Raw genomic sequence first — 27651 nt, forward strand, 5'->3', positions numbered from 1 at the left:
AATCACTTTAAAATGCTCTCATTCGACAACTTGCTTCACATAATCAATATGTTTGTTAAATAAGATCAGTCACACTTTGAGAATCTCTTTAGTGTAGGTATAAAGCATTGTGGATTAGTCACCAGCTGATGAATTACATGAGTAACTTTAGTTCTGCTTAACTCTAAAAGGGCCCCCTCGACGTTTCGCGACGTTTCGTCTCGAGGTTTCTTGACTTTGTTTGTTCAAGTCTCGCGCAACTTTTGAGACCAAATTTGCAACGTCCGCGCATACTTTTGCGAAGCCACGCCCATTTTTGTAGCGGATTGTCGCCCAAAAACGGCACAATTTTCTGATTTTGTGTACATTTCCAATGGAAAACAGTGCCTTGTCATGAAAGTCATAAAAACCTGATCATTTTTACAATTAATCACTTTCATTGATTAATTCTATGCTAATTATGGTAGAAAAGTAATCAATGACAATTCCCAATAAAAAACAAAGAAAAAAAAGTTGAAAACAAAGAAATACATAGGAAATTCTGAAAACAACAAAATACATAAGAATTGAAATGACTTTTGGAAGATTTTGTAATGTACAACTGTTGAATATACTGAAACAGATTTACAGATCAAAAATTAGACTCTCAATGCTATTAATTAGGCTAAAATATGATCTTGAGCTTAATTTGCATAATTAATTAATTAGAATTAGGTCTTGGCATAGCCAAAAAAAGCCCGGCCCTTTTAGGGTTAAGTTGATAGTATATGATCCCTACTATGGATGCCGAAAATTATCTACAATGGTAACTTTATCTAAGCCAGAGAGTATTTCTCGCGAACTAATCTCGTGTTACTTTTGCTTGTTGTGTATTATTAAGATGCATGTCCAATGTTAATCATTACCTTGTATGTCCTTTTGAAAATAACAATGAAAATAAATCTGAATTGAACTGAAAACAAAAATATGATACGATTCATGATAGGTTAAATTTGTGTTATTTGGAATTCATTGTGATCTCTACATTGTGTCACGTATATCATGTTTATTTCACATTTACTGTGCACTATTACCTCAAAATCTTGGACGATGTTATAGATACTCCTTATTCAGTATAACTAAGATGCATACACATCAGCCAATGCTCAAAAATCACAAAAAAACTCGTCGCATTCCTAAAAGACAGACTCGTCAGGGCACGTGTCCGAATGTTTACGAGAATTACGATTTTATTGCTGCAAAGAACAAGTCATGACGACATACTGTGAATACAAAGTATGGTAACACGTTAGTTAAGCTTCCCTTATCTTCAGCAATCTTGTATTAATGGATAACACGTAGAATCATGAGACAATGCGAAGGTCAGATGACCAAACGTTTAGGACATGAAAAACTTCAATTTTCATTTACAATATTGTTGAACAGCGGTGAAGTTTTGTAGCCTTCATAGCAATGAGGTAGAAGAACGAAATACCTTTTCTATATCTTCAAGTACAAAAGTGAGAAATTTTGGCCGCTAGGAGGAGAGTAATAAGTTGAAGCTTGTCATATTCATCTGTTCATAGAAAATTCAAAACTTTCAATAAGAATTAATAATCCTTTTGAAAGAAATGGATCTTAGTGTCATACGTTGTTTAATGCGTTTACACATACCAGTACACAATCATGTTTCTTACAGGCTATACTACATGTAGAATATGCTGTCACACAACCTGACAACAGTTTTTATTGTAATCAAAGGTGATAAATGAAACAAAAATGAAACTGAGTTTCTTGAATAAGAGATAGTCATCAGAAAAAAAACAGATACATATCTGCAAGGCTGCACATCTGAACCATGCTCTAGCGGTCTTGTAAAAAAAATAAAAATGGGTATCGCATTTTTACATTGCTGTTGGTTTTTATTAAAAAGCCCTAATATAACGGATAAAAGTAAGGATCCTGTTAAGTAAGATTATCCTTATATCATGCAGTAGTTTTCATTTGCATTCTCCTTGATAAAAACGAAAATCACAAAACTATCACGTTCCCTTTAAGAATAAAAGATGAAATGTTTATCAGCAGAAATTGTATCCAACACTCCGCTTTTTAATCCTCCTCACCATTTTTCTCATCTGAAAATAATCTATATCAATCTTGTAGTGTCATGATATCACTTAGATAAAGATAGCTTAGATAAGTTAGTAAAATACTTATTCCTGCTGAAATAACACATGGAAATCATTTTAGTGTGCAGTAAATTAACAATATTCACCAGAGCAATGATTTTCGCCCTTCTACACTAGCGAATCGATTCGAAGACAAACCTCATTCATAATGACATTTCAGTGGGTCTTATTTTGATTAAATCCTCGAAAATTAAACGCCAAATTATGAACGCAAAACTCTTCGAGTATGCATTCTAAGTTAATCCACACGCACACTACACGAGATCTGTGTAGCGCACTGAGTAAATTTTGGCCAGTCGTAATTAGGCCATTCGATATTATTGTCTTTCGCAAGTCCTCTTAAAATTGCAGGTCGGAAAGATCGTGAAATTGTTAGTGCTTCTGAGGCGCCAAAAGCTTTATCGCTCCTTACGAAGTGTGGCATCCGAGAAGGAAAGAATCTTGTCATATTCGATGACGTATTGTTTGTCCGCAGAGCTACCACTTGAGCCAATGACAATGGAAAGATGCGCCGACGAAAGACGAAGGAGCGTCTGATGGAAAGACAACACAGGTAGCGAGAGCCTGACCCTGAAAGAACTTTAGTCTACGTGTTCAAAATTCTGATATCTCCCAGCTTTATTCACTCGAGGTGAACGTTTGTGCATGGAGACATGGTTAAAAAAAAATCGTTCAGTTTTCCCTTGAAAAAGTGCTTCCCACGATGACGTCATCTTAAAGTCTATGCTCAGTCCGGTGACGTCACTTGTTTCTTTTGTGCCCTGGAGAGTGTAGCAAAAGAAATATGCAAAGAAACGTGGCTTTGAGATTCACAGTGATTTTTGAAAGAGATAAAATGTTTCTGTATTTTACAATTTGGCAAATGAACAAGAAAAAGAAGATCCATATTCATGTTTCATAAAGCCAATAAACGACATCAAACGACAAGGATTCTACAAGGAATTACGTCTTTTGTTTAGTCTGCTCTATCTAACACATGGCTCCAGAGTAGGTCATGAGGACAATTTCTACATGTGGTGCTTCACATGCATGTTACTTGTTGACTTAAAGTACATCCACAACTATTTTCATGTTTTTAAAGCGAAATCGGCAGTAACTAAACAGCAGAGGCGACAGAGATTGGACAAAATGATTCTGTTCCCTGAACCAATGTATGTAGACAACAAATTTTGAGCAACTATCGTCCGACATGGAGTCTCTCTAGATGGAATTAGCAAATCCTCAACAGTACTCCTCCATAATAATGTCTGCTTCGATAGCCAATTTTATTCTTTCTCCCACCACTACATTATAAAGCTATTTGTATGATGCATCTTTCAGGGATGTGTTTTGTTTGTAACTATAGTAGTTCTTAACGGCTAGGGGCCTAAAGATTCTACTCACTTCTGATCTGCGGCAGTCCGGCATTTGGCGGTGGTTCCTCATCGTCATCATCTGATAGGCATTCGTCCACAAACTGAAATCGCAAGGAGGAGCAGCGAAAGAATGACATTTTCTGGATATTCATGATAACTCTAGCCTTTTGCAAAGGCAGCTCGTAAAGGCCGTGTCACACCTTTCCGGGCAAGCCTTGCGTGCGACTTGCAAAGAGCATTTTTGACTACTCGGAGGTCCCCGTAGATGATCCGCACATGACAGTACCTAGCATGTATCTCAACCGTAGTCGCCCGGAGGTGCGCACGCATATATTTTTACCCGCAACCGTGTTTAGGCCCTGTCACACCTTTCCGGGCAAGCTACTCGGGCTTGTTACGTGTAGGGATTTTCTAGCATATCGGACATTCCTGAGGGCGGAAAAGGATTTGAGCGAGTCAGCGCATGTGTCTTACTTGCTGGACGCGTTCTACTTAAATTATACTTGTGAGTATACTTTGTGACCTTTGTACCAGTCGCGTGGGGGCTGACAACTCAGTGAAGGAATTCCTCTAATGGAAGGGCTGAAATCCCACAGAATTTCATTATCTTGGCTGCATACGGGACTGCGAAGTACCAGTGTGGGAGTTGCCTGGGAAGTGCTGCCGCTAAGGGCCTCCTACTGGCGTTCTGCGTGGACCTCTACGGGCATTCCCACGACTCACCCGGAAAAAGTATTGGTCATGCTCAAAACTTGGCTGCGGTTAAATCGGACTTGCGTGAGCACCTCCGGGCAACTACGCGCTAGATACTGTCAGGTGCGGACCAACTGCGGAGAGCTCCGGGGAGTAAATTTGTTTCCCCGCAAGTCAAGCCGCAAAACTTCCCCCGTACGGTATGACAAGGCATGAATGAAAATTGCAAACATTCTTGTTCGCCCGCTGAAAATCTTCTACGTGCTGGAAACTACCTCCTCGCCACAAGCCCGCGTAGCTTGCCCGGAATGGTGTGACACGGCCTTTATGGACTCGCGTACAGCGAGCAGCGATCGGATCTCGCAGCTCGCCGCTCGCGCGCTGTGTGTGCGAGTCCATTGCTGTCTGTGAGTCCATTGCTGTCTGTGTGCGTGTGCTGAAATTATAGCAAGCTGCCTTTGCAAAAGGCTACAATAACTCTAAAGTACCAATGCAGCATGCCCCCACTCCATACAAACGGACTTTCTGCATTGATAACTTAAAGGGAATGTATGGTTTTGGTTGAGACCTAATTTCAGGTTTCTAACATTTTTTGGTGAGATATTGAGAAACCTCTTATGAAATATGAAAGAGCATCTAATTTAATGAGGAATTCAACATTTATTTGATGAAAATTGGTTTTGAAATGGCTAAGATATCCAAAACAGAGCGATTCTTATAAAGTGTGGGACCCACACTTTTTTACGATCGCTTTGTTTTACTTTGTTTTTGGATGTTTCAGTCATACCAAACCCGATTTTTATCAAATAAACTTTGAATTCCTCTTAGAATGGTATGTTCTGTACTATGTCATAAGTGTTTTCTTGGTATCTCGCAAAAAGTGAAAAGCCCAATTCTCATCTTCGCCAATACTGTACCATCCCTTTAATAATAATCAAATAATAATGCTGTTTCAGGGTATGAAACTATCACCTGCTACCTATATTTTGCAGAAAACCCCATTCAATTTCGTTCTGTGGTTACAGAGAAATGTGGATCTTTGCAAAGCATGTTAAGTGTTTGCGTTTCTTCCAAGTTGGATACTCTTAGCATTCATATGAATAGAAATATCTTGCCTACAACCGTCAGGGCTAATAACAATTGAATTCAAGTTCTGTGCACAACATTAAACCAATACAATCTAGAAAGAAAACATACAAATTCTGTTGATGGAAGTCATGGAAAAAGTTAATTAGCACCTACATTTAATACAGGCATTACATTCAAACAATAGAACGTGGCAAAGTAAGGCAACGTTACAGTGCACTTACCTTCATGTGGACGCTGGAGCTACACATGACCTTTGAACTGTGGAGGGCTGCGACGAAGGAGATCAGGATTTCGAAAAAGGCGATGATCGCTAGAATCACGGCTATTGCCATGTTCAAGCCCTAACGTGAGAGACAAGAAAATAATATGTGATATTGATGTTGTTGTTTTGTTGTTGTTGTTTCATTACATCAGAGCTAAAAAGCGTTAGTAGCCGAATCACACCTCGTGTGTTTTAATTCTGTTTATGCTCTATGTTATACGTATGTGATAACTGCCATTTGCATAAAAACTTGGATGAATTCAAATTCAAATTCAAATTCGAATTCAAATTCAATTAAAAAAATGAGGAGGTGTTAGGTTTTTGTGTTTTTTTGTTTTGTAGCTTTCCATGGCAGTTTTCTCGATCCTCTTCGGCAGATGGAGGACTTACTCCAACTCAAAATCCTCATGTCATAGCGCTTATCAAGTTCTCAGAATTGCAGCAACAGCACTTGCAACGAATTGGCAAAGGCGTTAAAGAAGATAATGTAGATTACTAAAACAACAAGAAGAAAGATGAATAAGCATAACAGAGGATGGAAAATTAAGAAAACAAAGGGGAAAAACAACAACACATGAACGGCAAAGAAAATTAGAAGAACGTCCTGATGTTCAAAGCGCTTTCATTACGTTATTTGCCACTGTAACTGGAGTCGAATCCGCACCCTAGGCAAGTTCACTTCACTTTTTTTTTTGGGGGGGGGGGGGGGGAGGGGGGAGGTATGTCTAAATGACAAGCTAGTTTTACAGGGTATAAACGCTGACAATATTAATGCAACCATATTCAATATAAACTTTCTATTCCTACCGGGTTCCCATTGTTCAAAACAGTTGGCTTGATAATATAAAATGGCAGTGCGCGATGCGCTCGTCCGTCACACATCTCACAACCTAATAATAACAGTGCAGTTGCAATAAAAAGAAAATGATGGTTAGAAAAGGTACCAATAATGCTGACAATATTTTACATGAGGACAACAGTAATGGTGACAATCATTTCATTTCTTTCATTTCATTTATTATTTATTTTTATCAATGATTACCAAATCAAGATTTACGAGGTATATAAGACAAAAACTGAGTCATCTTTCGCGAAAGAAGCACAATTCAGATTGTGCTTTTGATCACCTAGCCTGAAAAGTCCCAGGCAAAGTTTTGACCATGACTGGTTCTTACGTAATTCTGGCATTCACTGGGGGTGCCAGTGTCCGGCATCGTGGTTGTAACGTTATCGTCCGATGCCATCGTCGTCATCGTCTCATTCGATGAACTCGATGACATGGTTGTCATCGTATCTGATGTCGTTGTCATTCTTGTCGTCGTCGTCCCATGCGACGTTGTTGAGCGGCAGTTCTTCTCGAGGCTCATCGAAGACCCTACCTCAAGCCCGAACATCATACACGACATCAGACAAGCGAATATGGAGACGATCATGTAGAGGAATACCTGACGAGGGAGATGAAACATACTTCAAAGTTTTAAGTTCTTCATATATTTGCTCTTTTCCCAACACAATTCGACGTGAATTTTAGATACATTTTACCAACTCGCTGCAATATGCCTACGTTTCACAGTTTAGTTTGAACATCTTACACGAAATGGTGCTGGTCCAACTTACCCCTGCGCGTGACACGTTACTGAGATTAATTCGTGATTGCTAAATTGTTTCAACTTTGAAATATCATTCTCTCTTTTTTCTTCCTTTAATATATTCAATGTGAGAGATTCATTGAAAGTTTTTTTTTTTCTGAAATTGTATTGAATGTATAATATATATACATATACATTGTAGTTGTTCCGCGTATTGGCAGTACTAGAAATAGCAATAATAAAGTCACAACAGAGGAATGCAGGGAATGCATTAATAGCCAATCTTGATTTGGACACCTCACTCTTAATAATCATTGTGAATATTCGCACTGTCATCCCTGAAGAAGAGGAAGGATCCTCGAAAATTCGGATTATTCATTAAATCAAGATTGGCTATTAATGCATTCCCTGCATTCCTCTGTTGTGACTTTATTATTGCTATATATATATATATATATATATATATATATATATGAAAATTTCATATAATATGTATAATGGCCAGATACCAAGGAGAGGAGGGGGGTGCAGAATATTACATTCCACATGATTATAACTTACCGCACACGTGTTTCTAGTGTAAGACCATGCACCGAAGATTCCACATAGGATGCATAGCTGTAGGTTGAGTTAAGTGGGATTTAGTAAAAAAAAAAAAATTACAAACCATTTTTTTCTCTCTGATAAATTTAAACTATTCTACGGGATTCTATTAATACTTTTTTTTTATCCCCACGACATCACCGATTACTTTTATAATAGCATGCAATTGTATAACATGGATAAAGTAATAACTGATTATATCCAGACTTTGAAAGAGGCATTACTCACTGAATGAATAATTGGACCAAAAAGTCAATGGCGCCCTCTATCGGGGATCATGTCGATCACTGTAGTTGATTTTCACGTATTCTTGCTATAAACAAAAGTGACGACCACTGACCACGGCAACATTGAAAATAACGACACTAATGGTAATGATTGATAGCGATTACATAATAGATAACGAAAATGCGTTTACTACTAAATATAACATACAGAAAAGTATATGAATAATTCTATTTTGAAAACAAGAATAAGATCAGGAGAGAAAGAAGAAAAACTACACACTACATTATGAAAGAGTAGCATGACGATACAAAGCGTGATATTCCTTCCTTTGTTAAATTATTCAATGATCGCACTTTGTCTATTGCATTCATGCATCCATGCTACATCCGGTGCAGGGGTGACATCCAGACTGAATCAACTTTCCATTAATATATTCGTCCACAGAGGATTAAATATCCCAATGAAATTAAACGAAGAAGTTTCTAGTGACGGCTCACCGCAACCGACGGCCACACGTACAGTGCGTCCACAATGTCCGATGTTTCGGGTCGGAAGTAGAATTGCAGCGCCCCCAACGTCACAGCTTCCAGGGAAAGAACGAGTTGGAGGATGCCCGTGCTGAGGCCGACCCGGGGGTTGAACCCGTCCAGCTTGCCGTAGCCTGGCTGCTGGATCACGCCAAGTCCTAGACGGTACTTTTTCGCTTTCTTAACTTTCTTTCTGCGATTTTACAATCAGAGATCGAACGTGAAAAACAACATATAGGCTCAAGTAGATTAAAAAAACAGGAAAGCATTGATTTTGATGTCTGTCAGAATAGTACTTGTGAATATTAGTCCTCTACCTTCGAGATGAAAACTGCAACTTAGATTTGGGTGCCCCTCCCTAAATTTTGGCCCTTTGCAGGAACAACAACAGCAACAACAAAACATACCAACCAACAAACAAACAAGCTCTGAAAAAATTAAAAAAAACAATAGACTAAAAACACAAGCGGCTTCTCGTTTGATCCAACTGCGAGCACGTCCCCCTGCCCTAAATATCAAAATATTCTGCTGTTTTGTTTTGTTTTTTCTTCGTCCAAGTACGCTAGAATGTTAGATCTCAGTTTTAGGCCCTATTCGATTTTACAAAGGCAGGCAGTAGATTTCACTAAAAATTCAATCCTACATCATACCAACTATTGATCTTATTGAAAAAAAAAAAAAAAACTAAACTCAAAGTACCAGCAAAATATGAAGTGAAAATTTGGATCAAGGAAATACTATGAGATTGTTTCATGTGTTTTCAGTACAAGGAGTAACTTAGATATAGCAGACACATTAGAGTATGCTAATGGCATGAGGTGATGATGTCATAGCCCAATAAGTATGTCAATGATACACGCACACGCGCGCGCAAAATGACTAGTTTTTTTCTAACATGAAAATAAAATAGTATCTCATGACCTTTAAATCAAACATTTTGCTGGGTTGCAATACACAAAAAAATTCTCAGCTAAAGCCCAAAAGATGAATTTCGATAAAAAGACTACCTTTCGGATCGTCTGTTGATTAAAGTGAATTCGTACGTAACGTGGATTGTACTGCAAGTTTAATATCAATGTCAATCAAACCGACTTCAGCAATGGTATAATAGATGAGCACGGAGGACAACAGATACTAAGTATGACAGTGAAATAGTAATCTTTATGGAGATTAAAAATGTGATAACGATGAAGGATAACGGAATAATATAGTGACAATACCGAAGTCAGGTATTGAAAGCATGTACGTCTGAACAACAAGAAATGGGGCGAAATAACAGAATGAGTAAAGAACGCAGCAATCGCACTGAAAATCGAAATAACGAAAGAATCAATGACATAAACAACACTCAAAACGGTGATGATGCAATGATAACGATATCTCAGTAACAATAATACCAACAATTCAACAATAAACAAACATGTTGTATAGTCACCCTCGATTTCTGTGGTGTAAATCGCAAAATTTATTAGCAGCGGCAGCAGTGATATCTCATCACTGAGAAAGTGGAAATATGAAAATAAATTTGAACTTGAACTTGACTTGAACTTGAGTAGAGTTGAAAAGTAGCATCAGGAATAGCCAGATTTATCATAATGAAAGTTGAAGTAGCAATGAATAACAGACGGTTTTCAAGAGTCAATCAGCAATAAAAACACAGATAAAAACAGAATAAACAACACTTAGAAAAAGAGAAATTTGTCGATCTAACGAGCCCAAGAATGTTGTTTCTGAATATCATCACGGTCAACATGAAAATTGCGATGACCTCATGCATGCATTCCATTCTAAGTTTGCATTACGCGCAGGAGAATTGTAGCAGGTTGTCGTGGTGATGTTTGTGCTGATGATGATCGTGATGGTGGTGGTTATGGTGGTGGTAATGGTGGTGGTGATGGTGGTGGTGATGGTGGTGGTGATGGTGGTGGTGATGGTGGTGGTGATGGTGGTGGTGATGGTGATGGTGATGGTGATGGTGATGGTGATGGTGATGGTGGTGGTGATGGTGATGGTGATGGTGATGGTGATGGTGATGGTGATGGTGATGGTAATGGCGATGGCGATGGCGATGGGGATGGTTGTGGTGCTGCTGCTGGTGGTGGTGATGATAATGATGGTGGTGGTGGTTGTGATGGTAATGATGATGGTGATGGTGATGGTGATGGCGATGGTGATGGTGATGGTGATGGTGATGGTGATGGCGATGGTGATGGTGATGGTGATGGTGATGGTGATGGTGATGGTGATGGTGATGGTGATGGTGATGGTGATGGTGATGGTGATGGTGATGGTGGTGGTGACAGTGGTGGTGATGGTGATGGTGATGGTGGTGGTGAATGGTAGTGGGGGAAGGGGGGCGACCAATGGACGTAAAATCGGCAATAAATATGAAAATTTAAAAATGGTGAGAGAGGACAAAAATGTATGAAAAACCAAAGGAAACAGGACGGTGAAAGTAGAACATCCATACAAAATGATGGCTCGTGTTCTCAAAATAAGGCTTATGATTATTAGATATTACCCTGAGAATTACTGTAGATGATGATGATAGTTACAAGAGAAATGTTACCATAAAAGGAATCTATAAAAGATTATACTATTGTTCGTGTCATGCTGTTAGTTATTATTAGGCATATTAAGCTTTAGGCTGATTAAGTCTGTGAAAAAAAAGGGAAAAGGATCAGGATGAAAATTCATCGCATCTGCTTTTGAGGATTAAAACCATCATGCCATCGAAAAAACGAAAAAAAAAAACTTAACAAAACACCACATACAAAATCATAAACAATGAAAGCACGGATACTTACTTGGGTGCCAGAATTTTACACGGCTTTTGGCTTGAGAATGAATTTAAACAATGTTTAAAGAAATATCTTGAACGTATAAAGTAGGAATTCAAGCACGATTGAATATTGGTGAAATTTACACAACGGCAAGAACTGTGCATATTTTTGTAGGGATTTTTCATGCAATAAAACAATGAGGGGTGCTTTGCTACAATTTTTGTGTTTGTATTTTCAGAACAGGTAAACGATGAAAGTGAATGCAAAGAAACCAAACAGCTTTTTAAAGTATAATATGAGTATTCTTCTAATAGTGTGTAATAATGATTAAAGCGCCATGTCGTTCTTTTCTCACGCTCATTGTCATAAATTGCAGATATTAGGGTATCGATCTTCCGCTGGTTTAGTGATTAACTCTTATTTACTATTAACTCGACAGCACTTTTAGCAATAAGTACTACAAGCACGCAACCCATGCAAGAATCGCTTCATGATTTTTTCTAGCTCCTTTGCCATTTGCAGTTGCCGTAAACACTTTATAATAATCACGATTCGTTGCGTAAGAACAAGTTTTGCATACCGAAAAAATAAACTGTTGGTGATCATATCGAAATATGTAATCTTATCGTATCATGACGATTGTTGAGAAGTCAAAGATTTGAATGAAGTCGAATCGATTCAACAGGATTTAAGGCTGCCAATCACAACAAGAGTAATATCTGACCGAGGTAGTTGATGTTAAGAACTTGGTTTAGCACTAATGCAGTCATCATAGCTACATCTGCTTGCTACTTTAATTCTTTGTAGTTTTGATGTTCCGGTCATCACTGTATGCAACATTACAAGGAAAAATAATGAAAAAAAATCGCTTACCTCTGCGAATTCTTTTGTCCGTTTTGCATCGCTGCACTTCCATTTCCTACAGCCCCTTTCTGAGCCGTCTTTGCCATTTTGTCGTTGCCAGGCTGCTGCGCCTCTACCTTGGTTGCAGACGACGAGTCTTTGCCGCCATTTTGCTGCTGTCCGCCCACTCCGCCGTTTGTGTTTGCGCTGGGCGTCGTCATGGTAATGCAAACTCGAACTATAGGATCCGTGTTTGGTAGGGGAAATGACAAAAAAGGAGTGACAATATAGAAAGAGAATAACAAAGGGAGAAAGGGAGAAATGAAAAGAAATAGAGAGAGAGAGAGAGAGAGAGAGAGAGAGGGAGACAAGGAGGTAGACGGAAAGAGAGAGAGGGAGGGAGAAAAAGGACGGGGAGGGAGAGATAGGGAGGGATGTCAGGCAGCAGAGATAAGGTAAGAAGCAGAGAACGAGGAAAATAATAACAGTCAGATTTCATGATCGTTTTACCTTGTATTGTTGATATATCAATGGCTCTGAAATAATCCCCAGAGGCAATAAAGCAAAGGGCAATCAAAAGCAATCCCTCCATGTACGTCACGAGCTTCGCATGCACATCACCGCCGCTTTGTATATGATATGCGCCGTTCCTATAAATACGCAAACATAATATTAGCATGGCTGTATATCTATTTCCATGGCATGATGAGTCTTCAATGTTAGGTTACCAGTGCTGGGCTGTTCAATTAACCACGCAACATAATAAATGCCCTGGACAGCGTCATTATGGCCAGGCATTATAAGAGATCAATATCCGGTTAGTCTGTTTGTAAATGCTACGTTCAATAATGTTTCTTTATCATTTCTGGCACAATGAGTGAATGAGGAAGAGAAGGGGTGAATACGGAATAGTGTGATATGAGAGTGTTTTTTGTTGTTGTTGTTGTTATTGGATTCATCTGATTAGCGATAATGATTATCCTTATTGTCGTCAATGTTTATGCATGATTTTCCGTTAAAAAGATAATGCATGTCAAAATTGTTCGACGACTCATAAATGGCAGTGCCATAGTCATGATTGTGATCTTATACGTTATAAGGTTTGATTGAATATACTGACAATGATGAAGGGGTTCGTTCGGGTTCGGGTTGGCCCAGTCAATAAACAATTTAACTTTGAAGCTCAATACTGTAGATATCATAAGTGGCGTGTCTAGAATATTCATCAATGTAGCTTTTTTTAACAAAAAAAAAGAAATACAGCATACGCAGAAGCATGCACACACGCGAGCACACACACACACACACACACACACACACACACATACATACACACACACACACACACACACACACACACACACTCCCGCACATACACACACACACATTTCAATGAATATGTAAGAGAACGCATAGCATACACATCATAAATACTCGAACATACACAAGAAATTACCAAAATTCGGTAATTTAATTACATCATAATAATAATGGGTTAGACAATATGATATGAGAGCAAAACATCCTTTCTACAATCTAGGCGAAGTATTTAAGCATTTTTTTTTTCTTTCTTGAAAGACTACATGGACGCGAATTGACAACTGGGTACCACTTTGTATTGCACTACAGATGAATAATTCGCGAATATGCATCAAAGGCACGGAAGATAAGACTGAACATGAAATTATTTCAAGACATCCGGTTTTTTTTTTGTGTGTGTGTGTCTTGTGTAACCAATTGATTTATGTGAGAGATGACGAGTTATGAGGATAACAAAATTTCTAAGAGTGGTACAACATCTTTGAACATTTTTGTGTATATAATTATACCCTCCTTTTACCGCTTGACACCAAGTTTTTAACTTGTGATATACCTAGTGATTTATTGAGAGATTATGAGTTATGAGGGTAAGAAAGTTTCTTAGAATGGTAAAACATCTTTAAACTTTCTTAAAAGTTTTGTCTTTATTTTACCACCTGGTATGACTTTAAGACGCCAGGTTTGTGACTTTTGTTACAAACTGCTTGAGTTATGATATCACGAGGTATCAATGACATTTTAACAGTGGTATATCGCCTTTTTTGCCATCCTTTTGCTACTCAAAGGGCAAGTCCACAGTCATATACATGTGGATTTAGATACTGCAGCAGCATTAGTAGAAAACATAAGTGAAATTTTGAGTAAAATTGGACAAGCCGTTACAAAGTTATTAATTAAGTTTTAGTTCCGGGATGGCTTGATGTGAAGACCTCGGCAGTTTGTGATGTCATGTCTGTGTAGAATTATATAAAGAAATGATAAAGAAAAATCAACTTTTTTTCATTTTTCTCGCATAATAAAAGAACAGATTATGACTTGCCTCTCTCAGAAGGCAGAGGAGTAGTATTACCCTTGGCATATGTCAGTTACAACCGGAGGGGATGTGTACTTTTTTCATGAAATCAAATTTTGTGTTATTCTCTTTATGTTTTCCTTGTATCGTTCTACGCATGTGACATCATCTACTGTAGTACTGTACTGGGTAGTTTTCTCATCCATCAGTGACTACACAAGAACTTTTCAAAATCGTATAACTTTTTAACGGATTGTCTGTTTTCCTCAAACTTTCACTGATGTGTTCTACCTATATTGCTGCACAATCTCAATCCAGGTGTACAAGAAAGTGAACTTGTCCTTTAAGTAATTTGATTTTCATCTCCTAGGGTTGTGTCTTTCTTTAAAAAAATAGGAACGATTTGTTTTCTTCATATCTTATTGCTTTGTTTCTATGAGGACATTCACCTGTACAAAAACAGCTCATAAAAACCCCCCAAACGACAACTTTTACTATTTGGAGTATATTTTATGCTCTTTATGGGTGTCTAATGGTCTCATCAATTGTCCAACGTGAGGTAGCATAGTGGTGTGTGGGCAGATGTGATAATGATTGTGGTATAATGTGTGTGACGGGGGGGGGGGTTGGTGACAGCGGGCATCAAGAGGACACTGAACTGGGGTAAAAATGAACTCATGTAATCGTGCATGCAGTAGTGCTGAAAGTCGAGGTTCAAGGCTCAGTTGGTGGATATGTCTCTGCCTTTCATTAAAAAAATCTCTCAAATTTTTATTCTCTTTTGCTTAAATACTGATTGCCAAATGTTTTCACAATTTCCTCCAGTAGTGTGAGATATAATGTGTGTTCTGTATCATTTCGCATTATTTCACGTGTTAATGTAATTTGTTAATTGTGCCTATATTATGCTATCTAAAGGGCTATTTACCCCACAAGACCTCCGAGCCTTTTTGTTAAGTTCTCTGTTTACATTTCATGTCGACAAAGGCTTAATTGCAGATTGGTAGAAAGAGATGACTTAGTGTATTATTAATTGTATTTGTTTTATATTTTCATATTTGAAATGGAAATAAATAAAAGAAATGAAACGAAACGAAACAAAAATAATGCACAGGGTTCAGGCTCATCAAAGACCAAAGCCCCAACACTAGTCAGTGAGATTATAGACCAATTCGGTTTGGGTACTGCTTTTTCTGGTATTTTCTTACTGGGTGCTTCAGAGAAGTTTAACAAATTAAAGATGATTTGTGCACAGACATAACAACACTCCTGGGTCATTGCATAACCCATTGAAAGTGCGTTTTCTTCTTCTTAGGAAGCCCCCAGATATGAACGCCGTACGTTACAGTGCTCTGAAGTCGGATTCATCTACTGAATAGCTATAAACAGTGAGCAATGTTGTGTGCTATCATGCCGTCACCTCTGTAGAGGGGAAAACGTACCTGTCTCTCTGATATGATATAAAATGGAGGTACCGTGTGTGAGAGAGTCACAACCCAGCCACGTATAAAAAAGATCCCGCTTCATTTATTCATCGCAAAGAGCAGGTGAAAGAGAACCCGCGGCGAAGTGGTCCGCCCAAAGCACACTTGTAAAATTCATACAACAGGTCCCCACGGAAGACCAGCAGCGTCATGATATAGTATACAAATGATGCACAGGATAGAGTGCGTTAGTGTAGGCGTAGTGCACTCGAGGGTATTTACAATTGTGAAACATGCACGAGGCGAAGCCGAGTGCATGTTGCACTACATTGTAAATACCCGAGAGTGAGCTACGCCTACACTAACGCCACGAAATAATCCTGTGCATCATTTGTTTTATAAAATGGGTCGAAAATTCGAAAACTAACATCATTTTTCAGCGTTTTTCACGTACCTTTGTGGGTCAAGACGTCCGAAGATGTTCGTCCCAAACTTTTACGCACGTCGCACTCGCGGAAGTCCCGCACATACAGTATAAGTATAATGGGGGGTTGGGTTTCCGGACACCCGCATGAAAACTTACTTATTTTACATAGAATATGCACCCTTTACCTTAAAGACTTGATATAGACTCCTCATATAGGCCTACTAGACAACATACTCTGAAAACGGCGTGAGAATTAACCTGCTAAATCGTTGGATTTGCTCTTCAAAGTGACTCCATTTACGCGCGCGTCCGGTCCCATAACGCTTGGTCTACTGTACTGTACAAAGTGTACGTATACGTACGTACGCCACATATGTTAACATGCACAAGGGAAGACAGGCCGGCCGGCCGGCAGCCCGAATTATAGACCGAGGGCCCAGAGCATTTCTTCAGCTGAAAAGGGTCACACTTTTTGATGGTCTCATCATATAAGGATGTGGACAAGGGTCAATAAAATGAATTGCTGGCAAGTCACATCCTGTACCGTAAGCCTATATAGGGGCCACAAAAAGGGACCCCGAAAAATGGATTTATTCAGCCGAAGGGGGTCACGGACAAAAGTTGGTGCATATTGTTCCTTTGGGTGTACTTATCATGAAAACAGCAATGCCAGCTATTTTATCTTGTACGGGGCCCCAGACAGCAGCCCCAAAGGGCCCCACAAATATGGTGTTATTCAGCTGAAAAGGGTCACGGCTAATTTCTTTTGCAATGGAAGTAGTACCCATCAGAGATATACAAAACACCAAAGCCAGCTATTTTATCCTGTACGGGGCCCCAGACAGTAGCCCCAAAGGGCCCCACCCCCATAGGCCCTACGTACAAACACACACAAACATTGATTTTATTCAGTTGAAAAGAGTCACGGCTAATTTCTTTTGCAATGGAAGGAGTACCAATCAGAGATATCCAAAACACCAAAGCCAGCTATTTTATCCTGCACGGGGCCCCAGACAGTAGCCCCGAATTGCCCCCTTACCCCCTCCCCCCCCCCCCCCACACACACACACATTGATTTTGTTCAGCTGAAAATGGTCACGGCTACTTTCTTTTACAATCGGAATTAGTACTCATCAGAGATATCCAAAGCACTAAAGCTAGTTATTTTATTCTGTACGGGGCCCCAGACAGTAGCCCCAAAGTGCCCCCTACATGCACACACACACACACACACACACACACACACACACATATATATATATATATATATATATATATATATATATTGGTTTCATTCTGCCAAAAAGGGTCACGGCTAATTTCTTTTGCAATGGAAGTATAGTACCCATCGGATATCCAAAATACCAAAGTCAGATATTTTATCCTGCACGGGGCCCCAGACAGTAGCTCAAAAGTGTTTTGCTTTATTCTCTTTATTGTTTGCATCTCTTCTTCTTCTTAAATATGCGCTTCTTCGTCTTCATTTTCGCGACAACGACAACGTCCTCCTCATCATCATCAGTTTTGCTGTTCTGGCAAACATTTTCCAGCGTATCGGCTACGTTCGATTTTAGAGCGGCGAGAGCGGAAGACATGCGTAATTGAGTCTGGGAAAGCGTAGAAACAGCGTAGCTAAAGCGGCCAACAGCGTTATCGAAGCAGGAATGAAGCGTCGTAGGAACAGGCCTTGATTTTATACGATAGTCGAGATCTTAGTGAGAGCGTCGTTAACGCGGGAAGGTCGTGCTTTGATCAAGAAAGTGCCGCAGCAGCGGGACCATGTCGTCGGTGTCTAGTTTAGACTACTTCCCGTTCTTGTGCCGCTGTTACTACGGTCAGAAAAACCTGGAATTGTTACGCTCATCCCGTGGTATTTACACTTTCACTGCTCTCTCCCCGTTTGAGCTACGATTCAAAATAGGTCAATCTTGATGGGGAGATGGGGAAGAAATTTTGAACCAGTTCAAAATTTCTTCCCGATCTGTAAAATTGCCAGATCCAACCCCATCACCCAAACGCTGCTGCTACGATGCTCCCGGTCCCCGTACACTTTTGCCGCTCTCTCCCGATTTGACAGATTGAATAGATCGGGATGCAGATCTTGATAGTGGAATTACATGTGGGGACACTTTAGGAACACTCCGTGGGGCCCCGTACAGCTATATAACTTGTTTCGGCGTTTTTGATACCTCGTTGAGTACTACTTCCATTGCAAAAGAAATTATAGCAGTGACTCTTTTCACTTAGAATAAAATAATACGGGAGCACTTTCCAGCTACTGCCTGGGGGCCCCTTAAAGAATAAAAATAACTGGATGGGTTTGTGTTTTACGTATCTCAGCTGCTAATTCCACTGCCGAGGAAAATAGGCATACATGACTCTTTTCACCTCAAAACACTTAATTCATTTGGGATGGGAATACCTTGGGGCTATACCTGTCAAGGGCCCTGCATCCGCGCCAATTTCGCACCTCTCTTAATCGAATTCTTTAATGTTGAATTAAATTTAGCAAAAATTTCGCCTAGATGACATGGTAGTTCAATGTCATAATCTCTTCATTCAAGTTCATTTTGAAACATTCACATTACCTCTAACCTTATTCTAAATAACACTTTTTCAACTGAAATCCATATATGAGACAAGCACCATTCCACTATCCGTTCATTCATAAATTCATAATGATATAGTCACGTGATCACATGCTGCGCTCGCTCATTCAAATTGATTTCTGGCCATCTAATTTAACATGTTCTGCAGTCAATTAAACAGATATGTTCATGCTTGACCTCTTTCCTTATTTTCTTTCATCGTAGTTATTGTTTTGTAAGCATCATAACATTCATGTTTTCGTATTCGTTTAAGAGACTTTGACACCATTTTTTTAACGTGCTTTTTGAATCCGAAGAAGCAAGAAGCCACAAATTATCTGGCCGTTACGAGCGCTTTATTACGAGCGGTCAGCCAGTTCCAGGAAGTCAAGGTTCTGATCCTCAATTTTTTTTTTTTTGATAATTCTTTCTACGTCTTCTAGAGATGTGCTGTCATGACTATAAAAAATTAAGTTAATCTGCATTACTGGCACACGTATAGGCCTATAATGACATGTATATGAAAGAGAAGGAGCGTTACAGAACTAGATAAGAAATATGATACTTTTACTGCTTTATAACAGTAATTTATAGATGAAACGAAAACATACATAGAAAGACACGTTACGTGATCTGAAACAAAGAAATAGCATGATTTGAATTTGAATGAACACGTTTGGAATTTGACTGTCTTTCGCGAAATTTAATGACTGAAATACCCTTTTCGGCAAGTCAAGGCGAATTTGAATGAACGTAGGGTACCAGCCAATTTGAATACCCATTTTACGAATTCGAACCTTCTATCAAAATGAACCGACAAAAGTGCGAAATCGGCTGGGAAAACCTAACTGGCTTTGATGTTTTGGGTATCTATGATGTTACATTGTAAGCTAAAGCCTACTTCGATTGTAAAAGAAAAACATCTATGACTCTTTTCAGCTAAATGATGTCATAATAATTGTGTGGGGGAGGGGCACTTTATGGCTACTGTACTGGGCCCAGTACAGGATGAAATGACTGGTTTTCGTAATATGGTCATCTCGGTTGTGCACTATATACAGAAGTATGCTTCCTTTGCAAATTTCTTGGGTATTTTGCTACTGTAACCTATAGGACCCCGTATACAGGATAAGATTACTTGCTTTGGTGTTTGTGATATCTCCGTTCAGTAGGCCGTGATATTTACGTTACAAAAGAATTTGTAAGACCATTTTCAGTTGATTCACAGTACATGTATAATGGATGGGACACTGTGGAGCTACTGTCTGGGGCTCTGTACAGGATAAAATAACTGGCCTTGGTGTCTTGAATATCTCTGATAAGTACTTCTTCCAGTGCAAAAGAAATTACCCGTGTTTGGGGCTATCTGTCTACGGCCCACTACAGGATAAAATAACTGGCTTTGGTATTTTGGATATCTCTGATGGGTACTACTTCCATTGCAAAAGAAATTAGCCATGACCCTTTTCACCTGAATGAAACTAATGTGTGTGTGTGTGTGTGTGTGTGTGTGTGTATGTGGAGAGGGGGGGCACTTTGGGGCTACTGTCTGGGGCCCCGTATATACAGGATAAAATAACTGGCTTTGGTGCTTTTGATATCTCTGATGGGTACTACATACTTCCATTGCAAAAGAAATTAGCCGTGACCCTTTTTGGCTGAATGAAACTAATGTGTGTGTGTGTGTGTGTGTGTGTGTGTGTGTGTGTGTAGGGGTGCACTTTGGGGATATCTCTGATGAGTCTGCCTACTACTTCCGATTGCAAAAGAAAGTAGCCATGACCCTTTTCAGCTGAATAAAATCAATGTGTGTCTGTGGGTGGGGGGGGGGGGGGGACTGGCAATTTGGGGCTACTGACTGGAGCCCCGTGCAGGATAAAATAGCTGGGTTTGGTATTTTGGATATCTCTGATGGGTACTGCTTCCATTGCAAAAGAAATTAGCCGTGACCCTTTTCAGCTGAATGAAACTAATGTGTGTGTGTGTGTGGGGGGGGGGGGGGGCACTTTGGGGCTACTGTCCTGGGCCCCGTACAGGATAAAATAGTTGGCTTTGGTGTTTTGGATTTCTCTGATGAGGTGCTTAAATTGCAAAAGAAATTAGCCGTGGCCCTTTTCAGCTGAATAACATCAATGTGTGTGTGTGTGGGGGGGGGGGGGGGGAGGGGAGGGGGAGGGGGAGGGGCATTTTGGGCTACTGTCTGGGGCCCCGTGCAGGATAAAATAACTGGCTTTGGTATTTTGGATATCTCTGATGGGTACTACTTCCATTGCAAAAGAAATTAGCCGTGACCCTTTTTTAGCTGAATGAAACTAATGTGTGTGTGTGTGGGGGGGGGGGGGGGGGGGGACTCCTTTGGGGCTACTGTCCGGGGGCCCGTACCGGATGAAATAGCGGGCTTTGGTGTTTTTGATATCTCTGATGGGTACATCTTCCATTGCAAAAGAAATTAGCCCTGACTCTTCTCAGCTGCACGAATAAAATCAATATTTGTGTGTGTTTGTACGTGTGGCCTATGGGGGTGGGGCACTTTGGGGCTACTGTCTGGGGCCCCGTATAGGATAAAATAGCTGGCATTAGTGTTTTGGATATCTCTCATGGGAACTACTTCCATTGCAAAAGAAATTGGTCGTGACTCTTTTCAACTGAATAAAATCAATGTTTGTGTGTGTTTGTACGTAGGGCCTATAGGGGTGGGGCCCTTTGGGGCTACTGTCTGGGGCCTCGTACAGGATAAAATAGCTGGCATTGGTGTTTCGGATATCTCGGATTGGAACTACTTCCATTGCAAAAGAAATTAGCCGTGACCCTTTTCAGCTGAATAACACCATATTTGTGGGGCCCTTTGGGGCTACTGTCTGGGGCCCCGTACAGGATAAAATAGCTGGCATTGCTGTTTCCATGATAAGTACACCCAAAGGAACAATATCCACCAACTTTTGTCCGTGACCCCCTTCGGCTGAATAAATCCATTTTTCGGGGTCCCTTTTTGTGGTCCCTAGGCTTACGGTACAGGATGTGACTTGCCAGCAATTCATTTTATTGACCCTTGGCCACATCCTTATACGATGAGACCATTAAAAAGTGTGACCCTTTTCAGCTGAATAAATCTTCTGGGCCCCCGGTCTATTACGAACTAGAAGTTGTTTACAGGATTGACAGCGCGTACGCGTATGCATGCAATTCATCAAAGGAGCCGCCGCGCGCACAGACGATCGGCAATCTACCATAGGATTACAGGCAGTGCAGTTGTACTGAAGTAAAGGAAGGAGGTGTGTCTCATTTCAGCGCTTCCTATTGGCTACATTCTTGAACCCATTTTATAATGCAGCTTATCAACCCTCTGCTGTCTTCTATACGGAAAATGATAACACACACAAAAAAACCTCCAACAACAACAACAACAACAACAACAGAAAACAAACAAACAAACAAACAAACAAACAAAAAACAAACAGCATGTTGATATAAACCAATATCACAAGATCTGAAAAACTCACATCTGTTTTAATGCAGAAGATATAAAATTTTCGTTCAATCGTACGCAGAAAAGGTAATGTACAACGGACTGGAGATATTCTGGAATAAAACCATGGCATCTAGTGAAGATTATCAATGTTATGTGAATTTTTCCCCCCCACTGGGATACTTATTATTCTACATCAGACATATATTCATCTGTACACGTAATACATCATACTATTTCAAATAACATCATATTATATCAATGTAATATTATGTGAATTGGCAAAGTTTTTTAAAATGTTGATAGTGTTACAAATCATTCGTGCACTTTTTCTACATTAAAGAAAGGGATTTATGGACATAGTTACCATGACAACGAATGCATAATGGATTACCGCGGTCTGTTCCATTGTTTGACTCTCTTTATAGGCAAATCGCGGTAGGAGATCGGTTTGCGAGCTCTCAGCCGACCGCATGCTGATGTTAGTCCATAGTAAACGAAACTCTATTACGATGTATCTATCTTTGTAACAATCTTTCTTGTACGTGTGTGTGTGTGTGTGTGTGTGCGTGCGTTTTTTTTTCCCGCGCGCGCCCCCTGTGTGTTAAGGAAAGGATAGGTATCTACGTATACGGGCGGAGTTTTTTTCTTTTTTTTGGGGGGGGGGGGAGGGGGTACAGTTCATAGTGAAATAGTATATTGATATGGTTAGGAAGGATGTTAGGTTACGAAAGGAAAACTGTTTTAGGGGTGGGTTTTATATCTTAGATATCATATCCATTCTTTTTTTCTTCGGTAATTGCTGTACAACTGCCATTTTATTTGTTATATTGAAACAAGAAAATGTATAAATATTTCATTTATCACTAAAAGATTTATTATCTTATGTTGTGCAGCAATAAAAAAAGTGAATCCATGTTTCTTGTATTATTTGATAAGAAGTGAGTAAATATCATTTGAAAAAAAAAATGTAGGGCTATGTGTGTGTGCTAGTGTGTCCCTACATAAATTAGGGTGTTTCACTTACGTATAATCATTGTCTTTTTAGTTTGTGTGTGTGTTTTTTTATCTTAAAGAAATAATGTTCAGCTGTAGGCTGTCGTGTAATTACAAACACTCTCGTAAATTTTATCTCAAATTTCAGAGAGCAGCTGAGGGAGAAAGCCGAGGGTATTCGGCCGAAAGTTAAGAGTACTCAAGACAACCTTATATCCTCCGGCATTGTGCTTTTCTTGTATCTAATTACAGATTATTCCCCTGCACCCACGACGGCAAGTATATTCATGCACCACTTTTATGAGTGAACAAAGTATTGTATGGGAACAATAAACACATACACAAAAAAAGCTTTGCAACTTTTTGCAGACAGAAATAACACAAACACGTTAAAAAGAGATATATAATTATTTATATCAATGAACTAACCATGTCCTCATTATAAATGGAATACAGGCTTGTGTGTGTGTGTGTGTGTGTGTGTGTGTGTGTATGTGAGTGTGTGTTTGTGTATGCTAAAAAACGCTAAAATTGAATCAATGAAGTATGCTTAATGAGATTTCACAGGCTTTTTGTCATGCTGTGTGATTTGTACGATTGAACAGACGTTCTTCAGTCTGATCACGTTAATCAAGGTAAATTTTGTATTGCAAGACATGTCTAAGTTTGTATCGTAACACTGTGACATAGGCCTACATATTTGTAGGCTTTTGTATATTTTTTGTTTATTTGTATGTATCTACATGAGAATCATTGTTTGTATTCGTTTTATTGTGCACACGATGGTAATATCGAACGAAATTTGCATAAAGGATATCAAAAACTTTGGTGTTTTTACCGGCGCTTTTATCACCACAAAAGAAAACGGGAAACATCCAAGAGTACGTTGACTATACATTTCAACTATATTTTCATGTTCCATCATCATTTCATTCTCTCTCTTTCTCTCTTTTTTTTTTTTGGTTTTATTTGTATGTGATCACTATCTTAAATCAGCAACGTGTATTTCACCTCTCACTCTAAATAACGAAAAATCATGAACATAAATTAGATGAACATAAAAGCACGATCAATGTGTTATGTGTTCCTTTCTCTCATATGTTTCATGAGCAGAGATTATCATGTGTATTATGTGTTCATATAATTGCATACATTTATGAACGCAATCATGATCATTAAGACCATCACTACTACTTTTCTCATAAGTATTAGCAGTACAGTTGTATCCGCATTGTGTTTTTAGAATTAGTCAGTGAAATTAGGTCTGAAAGCAGCACGGGGCCCTACATAAATCATCATGGGTACACGCAGGCGCAGACCTTCAAAGTATGCTCTAGCATGCAAGCTGCCTTATTCCCCGCAAAATCTGATAATATATCACCTGTCAATTTACAAACAATCATCGCCTCGTATATACATTTCGTAGACCGATCACCGCCTACATAAATTTTTAGGCCGATCGAATGGCGTATCGCCGATACGACGTTGTTTGCTCAGCATATAACGGGCCTTCCGTTGCTCTCTCTCTCGAAGCGTACGTGTCGGGCGACGCTACCTGAGCGGTTATGCCCAACGTTTGATTATGCCACAATCGCTTCTGTGGTCGCCCAGGGGAACATGAAAGGATAAAACAAATCTCGGGTACTCAAACTGTCTAAATTCATTCGTGAACTCAAGAAAATGAATGGATTTATAGAGCTGCGTTCATCTATATCTCTTCAATTTAAAACTATTACACCTGTATTAACAGAACGATATAGGTTACCTCCAGACTCATGTCATGCTTAGTTTGACTAGGAATGTTTTCAAGATGACAGCGAAGATATTACCAAATGAAGGGGAACATAAGCCACTGTAAGAGACAAAATGAACTATAAATACTATTGTATTTTGGATGAAAAAAAAATTACCCTCTAGTGATTGGTTGAATGAGCGTCACGTGATTATCGGTATTTTCTGCTATGACAGAATGTTGGCATGCTTGACACGACGTCTCATACTCTTTGCAAAATGACGTTATCTTTATGACAACATTTTCCAAGTACATGTAGTATTGCTATTTGTTGCCACAATGCAATTGTGACATGACATCACAAAACAATTCTGACATCGCGCGCTGCTTCGTCTCGCTCTGTGAAATGTAACATTTTCTAACGAAACAATTGTGACATCACAAAGCAATTCTGACATCGCGCACTGCTTCATATCGTCACCCAGCTAACATTTGGACGTTTTCTGAACGTTCTTGAAACCTTCCAAGTTCGTTATTTGGACATTTTGTCAACGTTTCCATAACGTCTTTTTGTGGAAGGTTTTTGACGTATTTAAAACGTTTCAAATGGACGTTATAAAAACGTTTTTTAAACGTTTAAAAAACCAATAAAAACCGTTCGGAATTTTTAAGGATCTGCAGAAAACTTTTTGAACTTATAGACGTCAGTAAAACCTTTTAAGAATATTCAAAACGTTCTGTGGACGTTCTGCGGACGTCCAGAAAACCTTTGAAAACCGTCTAGAACGTTCAAAAAACGTTTTTAAGAACGTCTAAAAAAGTCTTAGGAATCGTTCCAGAACGTTAAGAGAACCTTTCATATCCATCTAGAACGTCCAGAAAACCTTTTATTGGGTATTTAAAAAAATATATATAGTTAGGATTAATGTACCCTAATCCTAATCCTATATAACCCTATCCTAACCTGTTCTTAATGTCCTACCACCTATACCTATCATTCCCAATTGATGAATCTGTATCACATTCTTTTACATACCAGCAAAATGTTGCAATGAATGAAGACATGGTTACTAAATTAAATCACACACCCCTTAATTAGGCCTATTAACACATGAAAATACCTCTTCATAACATAATTTGAAATTGTGAATGACTGAACAATAACGTAGGTAAGTTTATTTTTAACACAGAAAATGTGAACCCAGCGTAAATCTTTAGATTTCAATGTCTTTTATGTATTTCCGCTTATTTCAAATCTTATACATGTATTTTCTAATTTGAATATTCATAAATAGGCATGAATATTAATGATAAAGAAACCAATGACGAACACGTAGCGGACCACATAAAAGCGTTTTTAAACGTTCATTAAAGACGAGGTCGACGTAGCAGACCTAATAAAAACGTTTTGTGGACGTTTATAAAGGACGAAGACGTAGCGTGATGTTTTTAAAACGTTTTCCAAAAAACCTGTGCTTTGCGGTAAATGCTAAGTCCCAACTTTGACGTTGTATGTACGTTTTAAAAACGTCCATTTTATACGAAGACATACGGAACCTCAAAAAAAAAGTTTAGGAAACGTTCTGAAAACGTTATGTGTTTTCTGGGCACTATTATGAAATGTACGAATGTCTTAAAAAAAGCAATCGTGACATTACAAACATCGCACAATATCCACTGGTTCGTAACGTCTTATGATACATGCATTTTGTAACAATTTCTAACAAAACAATTGTGACATCACAAATCAATTCTGACATCATGCGCTGCTTCGTATATGGTCAGTGTAGGATCCCTCCACAACGTCGCAACCACCACACGATTTGTCACATTACATTGTCCCCTTCTTTCGTTAAGATTTTTGATAAAAAATATGAAACAAATAATACATACTCTGCCTCGATGCCTCCAAAAGTACAATTCAAATACTACTATTTTAGAGTCACCTCTGCCCATAATTTTAACCAGAAACTCTCAAGGCAAAGTATGATATTTGAATTCCAGTGCGTGGACACACACGCAAACACACACACACACACACACACACAAACATAAACACACATATCTACATTTGGCTTATTTGTGTTAAAAGCAACAAAATTGCGCTAATGTCTTCGCGTCATGATAATATCCACAGTACACTTGGGCATCGCATGCCAGAGACCCCCATCGATCGATCATGATGGCAAGTGCTGATTGTCACGTGACCAATCTGGTTGCATTTCAACAAAGAGAGCCAATGAATCACTAGATTCCGACCCGCGTATAAATACACACATCCCTTACCGCATTCGTCGACTACGCGTCAATCGCATGCTTCTCATTCATATCGATTTGTCTCTATTACGCGGGCTTTAAAGATAACGCATTAAACGCATTGTACTAACCGTCTTTTACACTGGCAGTACAGTATTCACAAATCACATTGCATGGCAAGACAACGCAATTCACTTCAACAATTCTTTCTTATCATAAACGTTTTCCCAGCACATCACAGTGGCGGATCCAGGGGAGAGCGCATAGGGCACCCTCCCCACCTTTATTTCTTGTTAAAAGAAAAGAAATAA

General features: G+C 39.1%; 1 protein-coding gene across 1 annotated transcript; it reads right to left on the reverse strand.

Moving 5' to 3' along the window:
* Positions 1 to 2829: 2829 nt before the first annotated feature.
* Positions 2830 to 12340, reverse strand: LOC139725855 (uncharacterized). The gene is made up of 8 exons (XM_071636933.1): positions 12150 to 12340; positions 8464 to 8686; positions 7697 to 7753; positions 6825 to 6991; positions 6722 to 6737; positions 5506 to 5625; positions 3531 to 3603; positions 2830 to 2908 (listed from the first exon to the last, which is right to left on the reverse strand). Exons 1-8 carry the CDS (start codon positions 12338 to 12340, stop codon positions 2889 to 2891), a joined length of 867 nt encoding a protein of 288 aa, XP_071493034.1. The 3' UTR covers positions 2830 to 2888.
* Between the last annotated feature and the right edge of the window lie 15311 nt (positions 12341 to 27651).

Source organism: Diadema antillarum, unplaced genomic scaffold (genome assembly GCF_040938485.1).
Source record: "Diadema antillarum isolate AM-2024a unplaced genomic scaffold, OU_Dant_1.0 seq00000063_RagTag, whole genome shotgun sequence".
NCBI classification, from domain to species: Eukaryota; Metazoa; Echinodermata; class Echinoidea; order Diadematoida; family Diadematidae; genus Diadema; species Diadema antillarum.

Excerpts from the sequence above, each read along its gene's own strand:
- LOC139725855 (XM_071636933.1), bottom strand. The coding sequence starts at position 12,340 with ATGACGACGCCCAGCGCAAACACAAACGGCGGAGTGGGCGGACAGCAG. Across the intron at positions 8,687-12,149 it reads GGACAAAAGAATTCGCAGAG|AAAGAAAGTTAAGAAAGCGA; the intron begins GTAAGCGATTTT and ends GTAAAATCGCAG. Across the intron at positions 2,909-3,530 it reads CGGACTGCCGCAGATCAGAA|GGCACAAAAGAAACAAGTGA; the intron begins GTGAGTAGAATC and ends TACACTCTCCAG.